Source organism: Dipteris shenzhenensis, chromosome 8, assembly GCF_047967505.1.
Source record: "Dipteris shenzhenensis isolate YYH24624 ecotype China chromosome 8, Dip_SZ_1.0, whole genome shotgun sequence".
NCBI lineage: Eukaryota > Viridiplantae > Streptophyta > Polypodiopsida > Gleicheniales > Dipteridaceae > Dipteris > Dipteris shenzhenensis.
Window position 1 is genome coordinate 6,788,972 of NC_141603.1, and position 9,141 is coordinate 6,798,112.

Below are 9,141 nucleotides of genomic sequence, written 5' to 3' on the forward strand. Positions count from 1 at the left end.
ACTCTAACGGGATCGAAGCTCTAGAGATTAAGAGATGAAACAAGACAGCTTCAGTCCCATCCACAAGAGATCTTGAAGATGACCACCTCCTTCTACCACCAACACTTCCAAGCAGAGGAGGAGATAAAACAAAATCCTCATGCATCATCGTGATACGTTGCACTCAGCACGTCTATCAAGGATTTGAGTGCTTAGCCTCACAAGATGACTGGCAGACGCCTCATGGAAGTGACATGAGAACAGAGGAGCTCTGCCAACACTTTAAGACTCGGCAGACGTAACACTTTTCACTTTTCGTATCTTCGAACAACGTCAGTCCTTTAATTCAGTCCAATGTAGGAAATTTGATTCATCCGTGTCAGACAGATGAGAAGACAGGAAGAGCGCTGACATAGGCATACTTTGTACAAAACATACTATTTAAAAATCAAATACATAGGAGATGTAGGCAGGTGGAGCTTGTTGCGAAACACTTGTTTTCAAAGCCTTGTCAGGTGGAGGACCATGAACGTCATACAAAAGACAAGCGACCCCCCTAATACCGCCAACTTGATTGTTTTATTGAAACTGTGGTTTTTACATCGTCAATATTTGAGGACAAGACATGTAAAAATGATACCCAAATCCTTCCGAAAGAGGCTCATGTTTTAGCTTACGAAAGAGGCTCGTGTTTTTTGCACTCACGCCTACCTCCATACAAGACGTTGCATGAGAGCGCGAAGCATAGAAATTGTACCTCTTGCACTCTGCTACAATGAGGACCCAAATTTACATTTCGTTTGTGGGTTCTGATTCCATAGCCAAGCAGAGCCACTTGGGGATTCGACAAGAGATGAAAGGAGAGAGAACTTCTCGAATCGTGCAGAGGACTGGCCTCGAGAGGAAGCTTCATTTAAGCCCTCGTGCAAAAGCGACAGGAGCAAAGCATTTGATCAATGAGCTAATCAGGCGTGCAGGTGGGATCCTAACGAAGCAACAATCAAGCCACAATGACAGCGAGGAAGCCAAGTATAACGCACACTAAAACAAAGTTTTTAAATAAGGTGGCAACATCCTCGAACTCGGAGGTTTTCGTACATTGATTAAGAAGGTATAGGGGGACGGGTTGTGCGGGATGGATAATGTGGAGGGTGTGAATCTCGTCCCCATAGGAGGAGCAACCTCATGGCTGCAGCCAATGATGTGACCTATCATACCTGCCATCTCGTATGGCTGGAGCTCTCTCCGCACGATTTGGTGATCACCACCTCATTGTGCATCCTGAATGGAGACGAGACCCTCCTTGATGGAGGTAGTGTAGCCTAAGAGGATGCAGTATCTGAGGCTATGGGGATGCTCCCCTAACCCTTATGCGAAGGCGATCTGGCATGGGTATGGGGACGACCTCGTATGCCAGTATGGGTTTCTCGTACATAGGGTCTCCACTGCTAATTGGGGGTCACATGGGAGAGGCCTTCTCCCTTTCTCGCTCTTTGGAGTGGCCTTCCTTGGAAAACACCAAGCGGAAGATGGGTTCCTAGAGAACACCCTTGGATTTCAAGAAGGCTTATGACACGATAGAGTGGGTTTCTGGATTTGGAGGGTCTCACCTTTGTATACAAGGAGTACCAACCATATGCTTATTGGGGGTCACACGGGAGAGGCCTTCTCCCTTTCCCGCTCTATAGGTCAGGGCTACCCTCTCACTCCTTTTCTTTTCTTTTTGGTGGCAACGGCTCTATGCTATTTTATGTGCTCCCAAGCAACAGGCTACACTAAGATGCAGCTCCTGCTTCATCACAGGAGGAAGAGCTACTAGGCTCAGAGTTTACAGACGATGCAACACCTTTTGGGGAGGGCAAGACGGCGAGTCTGGAGGGAGTTCGAGGAGCCCTTGAGTTGCATTGTATGCCATCTAAGGCTAGGAACAACTAGACCCAATCAATCGGCTTCCTCACGATGACTGAGGAGGTTTGAGAGATCCTAGACTAGGCAGCGGCTCTTGGCTTCCATTGGATCCCGTGAGGTCATGCAACAAGGTGCTTAGGCTTCCAGGTGTGACCATTGACATTTCAACGAAGCAACAGATTGCCCATGCGTTAGACGATGCGTGGCGCAAGCTTTTATATTGAAGCTTGGCCAAAACTTTCCCTTTCAAGATAGGCCCTGATGGACCAAATCTTCTTTGCCACAACTTGGTACATAGCCTTGTGCTGGTGTTTTCACATGGACAATGAACATCAGATCTAAGGTCACCTGGTAGACAGTGATCCTACCCTAGGTAGAGGGAGAACTTGGCATCATAGACCCAGATATCTAAAGTAGAGTCCTTTCGGGCAAGTTGGTAGTGCGAGATTTCACCCTCGGTTGAGACCCTAGAAGCTCCTGCTGGAGAGGGCTTCTAAGAAACATTCCAATGCAAAGGAAGGGTTCAACGTTGATGAGGAGTCTACATAGACTTTGGTTGCATCTATCCGAGAGACTCATTCAAGGTAGCCCTCAATGTTGTGAGGACTTCGAGCGTCAACCTCTTCTTTGGCACCCGGAGGTTGAGAATCAAGAGGGCTTCATGATATGGCATTGGTTGGTGCAGTGGGATAGTAGTCATCTCCCCTCACTGAGACAAAGTTACATGCATGAGCCCTCTCTCATTTGAGGGGGATAGGCACATGGATTATAAAGATAGACTCCACCATCCCCACGTCTTGGAGGGATATTTACATAGTGCTTCAGCTCCATGGCACTGGTATGGACAATTCTCTAGGATAGGGTGTCCTTGAGGATTCAGGATTTGCATTCAGTCCATGGATCCTACCACTCTAGGCACTACAAAGTGGGACTAAGAGGTCTTCTCCAATAGAGATAGAGACTTAGAGTTGGATGGGACCTTGGACTTGCTTGAGTGGCAGATTAGAGCAATAGAGCATTTGAGACTGTTGATGTCACACTAATCCCAAGGGACGAGTCCCAGTGGTACCTTTGCTTTTGGGAGGTCCGGCCCCTCCACGAAGTACACTAGGATGCATACAAGTGCTCTTGGTTTCTTCTCTTGCACAATATGCATTGGTCATTACCTCTAGCTAGTGGCATCTGCAAATTGGAATCCTTCAAGAGAGTGTCATTGGTTCAAGTACAGGTACCCTGGGAGGTCATCTTTGACATTTCATCGTGTTTATGGACCAACCACAAAGGATTGATTATTTCTTTTGGATGGTTGCCCATCAACCCATGGATGGAGTAGATGTGCATTAATGGGAGGTGCTACTATTATGTGGGACAATGATCTCAAGACAATCTCGCGTTGATGGAGTTGCCTCATAGCACAAAGGATTTGACAAGGGCCCTCCCGGCTAGGCACAAAGGATGCAACGGGACTTCACATAGAGTGTGGTTGCTTGCCTAACAAAGGGGGGGTCTTGAGGCGTCAGTTATAGAAGTCAAAATTTCAATAATCAAAATTGGAAAAGAAATAGTTCTTTTATTCTAAAGAGAGCCCTTTACAAAGGAAATACTTCATGTAGCATCCTCGTGCTCTACTTTGGTATCTCAATCGCAATCATTGTTGTAAGTAGAATACGAATGTTAATCTATGTGCAATCTCAATCTCACTCATCTGATTCTAGAACCTTATCAATCACTAACTCGAAATCTGATTGTAGAACCTTCGTCTTGGTATTGATCCCAATCTTGATGAGTCTCTTGATTTATTTGAAATCCATACGCATGAAGCTTCTTCAGAAATCTATGTGTGTAGACTAAACTATTCTACTCCAAACATCTATCTTCTTGAAGTGTGAACCTACTTTTTCCCAAAGATATCCTTGTTATCCAAAAATAAAGCCACTGCTTTTTTGCCTCTAGGAAAATAGCCATGTTCAAAGGCTCGTATCTCCCAAATGGTGCAAAATATGGGAATACTCAATAACATAATTTCTAACTGGCTTTCAATTTCTTACAACATTAGTCTTCATCTCTTTTTTCCAACGTCCACCACCTTAGGCCTCAAATTAGTACTTAAGAATTTTGCATGGAAATCCAAGCAAAATGAACCAGCCCAAAGTGTTGCTTCTCTTCGAACCATTTTTTTTCAATCTAAATAATTGAATCATGTAAATTACAAAGTATCAAAACTTGTCCTACAACCAAAATAAATCATCTTCCCATACATATTTATGTTTCAAAAATGGCCATTATCAATATTGATGATAAAAATACAAAAAATGTGCAATCCATAAAACATAAAAACAAAATAGAGTGCAATGAGCTAGGGCCTCACATACGCCCTCCGTCGAAAGGCTCTGTCCCTAGGGCAAACTACTAGAAATTCTACACTAAGAGTATCCCAAACCTCCAATGTAACATTCACAACCAAGTAAAGATCCTACTTTTGCATCACCTCTCATATTGTATTGTTCCTAATTTCTTTTACCAGGTTATCAAAAATGCCTATGGAATGCTCTTAGACTCCCATCTTTCTATAATATATGTAAATCATGTAAAACATGATTAGGTTGCCATATCTTTTCAAAGTCTTGAATGGTCTCCCATATCTATGTAAAAATCTTTTGTCTTGACCCTATCGTAGGTTACTCTTCTTGTGTTAGATTTTGAAATGACCATGCCCCCTTCTTTAAATTATTGTGGCATTCTCTTCTAGTCATAGTACTTTTTTGTCTATCTTGGGCTTTTCTCATGCATTATTTCATCACCTTCAGGTCTTTTTCCATACTCTCAAGCATTTCTATAGAGACTTATACTCTATTTGTGGGAATAGAAATTGACCAATACTCTACAATCTTTGAATGGAGACATCTAACTAGATGAATGCCATGAATTGTTACACGCAAACTCTACTATATGCAATAACTCAACCCATTCTTTTTTCTCTCACCCACATACATCCTTAACATATTCTCAGTCACTCGCTCTGTCTCACCATCACCCTAAGGATGAAATGTAGTACTCAAGTTGGGTTCCTATTGCCTTAGAGATTGATCACCAAAAGTTAGATGTGAAAATGGAATCTTATAAAAACTATGCTCTTAGGCCTTCCATGAAGCCTAAAGATTTACTTCACAAATAGGTTGGCTACATTGAATTCTTATCTGTCTTCTTCATAGGTATGAAATAAGCCATGGTCAGGAAGAAAGTGATAGAAGTTGACAATATTGTAAGCTCTAGTGTGTTCTAGAACATGAAAAATGCATTGCATGACTTGAACTTATAGATTGACTAACTAGATAGTCATGGAAGGTTTTGCCAAGGGTCCACATAAGCTTCCCAAGAGGAAGGATGTATTTCTTAGACTATCCATGTTGGGTTCAATAAAACATAATGAAAAGTAAGGAAGTCATCCTTGGTCTGGGTTAAAAGAGATGCGACACAGGCAAGCAATATTTGTTGGGAGGTTAGGCACATGTAGTATTTCTTATAGAACACACTCCCACTCACATTTCTATACTTTCCAAGAAGCAAAGCATTACTACGACCCATAATATTTTGCAAAATAGACGAAAAACCAAAGTCATGAGGCAACACATCTCGGGTATCAGCAATCAACTCAAAGCAAACCATAGATATGGAATGGCAACATGGCCGATGGTTGAGAGCATCCACTACTTTATTTTCCTTTCCCCAATAACTTTAATATTGAAATCATACTCACAAAGAAGCTCCCTCCATTTTCTGTGTCTATTGTTCAATTGTGGTTGGGTAAATTAGTCCTTCAAACTCTAATGATCAATCCTTTGCTCAAACCTATGACCTAGGAGAAATTGCTGCCAAGTAAAGATCATGAGTGGCATATTTCTTTCATGCTCCTTGAACTTTCTTGACTTGTAAGCAACCACCCTCCCATCTTGCGATAAAACATTGGCTATTTCATCTCTACTCAAAGGGTGAAAGGTTTACCAAGTATTGGAATTTTTAAAACATAGTTCTCCAGACCACCTTGTTTTATATTGTTTCAAAACCTTGTTGACATTGACCATCCCAAATGAATTTACTATTTTTATTTGTTGAGTTTGTAAGAGGTGAAGTAATTTCGCAACATCCTTTATATGTTTCCTTTCATAACTTGCTAATCTTATAAAACCTTGAACCTCCTTTACATTCTTTGGAACTAGCCAATCAACGATCCTTTCTTTGTTTCATGATCTTTATGCACTTTGTGTTTGGAAATTACATGCCCTAGATACTCCATAAACTCCTCAGTATGCTTAGCTTTCCATATAACAAATATTCCCTTAACTTCTTAAACTTTCTTGAGATGAAACTCGGGTTTTTCTTCATTCTTACAATAGATCAATATATTTTCTAGAAATTCACAAAATCATATAGGTATTCATGAAAAAATGTTATCCATTAAGAACATGCATGTATGGGTTGAAAGTAGTTACCTCATTCATGAGAGCCCAAATATCACAATTGGTGGTTTTGTATGTTGAGAAGTTGGTGAATGAGCATTAGTCAAACCAAAAGGTAGGACTGTACACTCATAATGCCCTAAAATATATCCTCTTCTTTTATTTGAATCTGGTAATGACTAGGTTAAGGTCTATCTTAGAGAAAACTTTAGCTCTAGCTAATTGATATAATAGCTCATCTATCTAAGGATGTGGATATTTATTCATTGTAGTATATAAAGTCCTTTAAAGTCTATGTAGAGGTAATATGTTTCATCTTTCTTCTTTTGAAATAAGATGGGTGCTCCCACATGGAGACAAACTCAAGACTGTAGCTGAAGCTTTAGCTCAGTATATTCTTACTATGTAAATCTATATGGTGCTCTAGCATGAAGGACTACTCCTAGTATCACAACCTTTGCCTCAATCTTAGGAGGAATCTCTTTGTTCGTGCACATGACCCTAATTTTTGCATTTACAGCAAAGCCCCATCCTCTTGTGTGTTTCGAGTACTCTAGATCCCACATCCTCCAATCCACCTTATTGGTCATACTCTTTGTTGTGTTTCCCTTCCTTTGATACTCTCATGGTGGCCGACTTTGAGGCTAATTCATAGCCCATTAGGAAATTTTATTTGTTTCAAATCATCTCTATTTTGGGGCTAGAAATTTGCATTTTGATGCATATACTATGTATACATGGATGTAGAGTGGTGATAGACATAGTGATGTGTCTTGTTTAAACTATGGGTGTAAAAAAATTTTAGGACTCTATTGTAAACGAAGGTGAATGTCTTGAATCTACTTTGATTGAACATTTAGATTAGATACTCATATTTGTATTTCATCATCCCTCCTTTCATTCTATTCCCCATAAGTTGCTTTTGTCTTTTAGATTGACTCTTTCCAAGTTTAGTAGTCCCCCAGTAATGGTATTTCAATGTGCCACACTTTTCATAGGGGATCTGAGATCATTCACTTTCTTTGGTAACCTTTTATTTTTAGCTTGTAGTGCATTGAGGGCCTATGATTACTCCTCAATTAGCTTCGTCATGCACCACATACTCGTGTTCTCTTGGTCTCTCTCTCTCTCTCTCTCTCTCTCTCTCTCTCTCTCTCTCTCTCTCTATATATATATATATATATATGTATGTATGTATATGTATATGTATATGTATACAATGTATATGTATGTATGTATGTATGTATGCATTCATGCATGCATGTATATATATATATATTTTTTGAATTCCATTTTCCCAAAATTTGCAAAAACTAAGATTTGAGTGTCTTCCTCAAAAGACCGTGTTTTCAAAATCATACGTTTGATAGAATCCAAAATTGAAACTTGAGCTTTTCAACAAGATTTGAAAACCTATTTCAAAATTCATGCATCTTTTAAGATCTAAAACCTCACTATAATACCACGAGGTGCCCGGTTATAGTTGAATTTTCACTTAAAAGCACAATTCAAAATTGGAAAGAACAGGTTTCTTTGATAAGAAATAGTCTATTACAAAGGAAATACTTCCCATATGAAGGAAGACGTGCTGCTCCATCACCCTCATGCCCTATCTCCCATATCTCACACTCAATCATGAACTCAAAATCTAATGTTGGAATGTTAGTGTCATTCTTGATCCGAATCTTGATTCTCAATCTCTTAATTCCCTTAGAAATTTGCATACACAAAGCTTCATAAAAAATATATGCATGGAGAGTTAATTGTTTATCTCTAAAAATCTACCTTTTTGAAGTGTGAACTTGCTTTTTTTCCAAAAATACTCCTGCTGTTTAGAAAGAAAGCCATCTCTTTAATTGCACAAATTCTTTTTTTCTTTTTTTCACCATAAAAATGCCATATTCAAAGCCATATATCTTCTAGATTGTGCAAAACCTAGGAATAATCAATAAGATGAATTTTGACCATCTTCCAATTTCTTATAAGATTGGTCATGATCATCACAGTCCTCAAATCTCCATTTTAGAATTATGCACGGAAATCCAATTTGAAAAATGATTCCAAAGTGCTTTTTCTAGACCTATGGACCAACTTTTACCATCCGGATGATTGAATTGTGTAAATTACAAAGTATTAAAATTGTAGCCTCGTGGAAAGTATACAACACCCTTCTATAGGCTTTTCCCAAAATGGATCATCTTTCCCTACATATTTGCATTTCAAAAAAATGCCAGTATCAACATTCCCATGTCAAACATAAAAAAAATATGTAGACAATAAAACATAGAAGCAAAATAGAGTGTATTGAGGTATGCCTCATAGGATCACACCTTCTACATCAACATACTTACACCAACTTATACGATCCAAGGATAGAGGGTCTTTTGGATTGAGGTACATGATGTGACTCCTCCTTATCAAAAATATTTTTCCTCTTTCCTAGAGGATAGTATGAAGGAGACAATGTCTAACATTACTACTTGGAACATCTAGTCACATGCTTTACAACTTGGTGATGGGAGGCCAACAATTCCTTCAGTAGGTAGCTTGTTGCCATTTGGTAGGATACTGGACACACCATATGGGAGCTGATGACATTAGAATATAGTTTGTTGAGAGATGTGTGTGTTTATGGAAGGCATGGCCTATGCGTGTCTTTTAATTATTCACATGAATAAGGCATTTGCTAGATGTACACTTCCTAACTCTAGTTGTCGACCCCTGGTCAGAGATTCCCTAGGCAGTGAGCTGGGTTCTTTGAAAATATGTTGGCTGAGAGCCAAATCTTTTTTCTTGT

General features: G+C 39.6%; 1 protein-coding gene across 6 annotated transcripts in view; it reads right to left on the minus strand.

Moving 5' to 3' along the window:
• Positions 1 to 1,067, minus strand: part of LOC147899032 (FAD/NAD(P)-binding oxidoreductase family protein) — a 133,446-nt gene extending 132,379 nt beyond the window's left edge. For all 6 annotated transcript variants that reach the window (XR_015541407.1, XR_015541406.1, XR_015541405.1 and 3 more), the window contains exon 1: positions 737 to 1,067. Coding sequence is in view for 1 of the 6 variants with exons in the window: in XM_087377975.1 (XP_087234101.1) it covers positions 737 to 892 (156 nt within the window). In the remaining 5 variants the exon portion in view is untranslated. The remainder of the gene's footprint in view (positions 1 to 736) is intronic.
• Between the last annotated feature and the right edge of the window lie 8,074 nt (positions 1,068 to 9,141).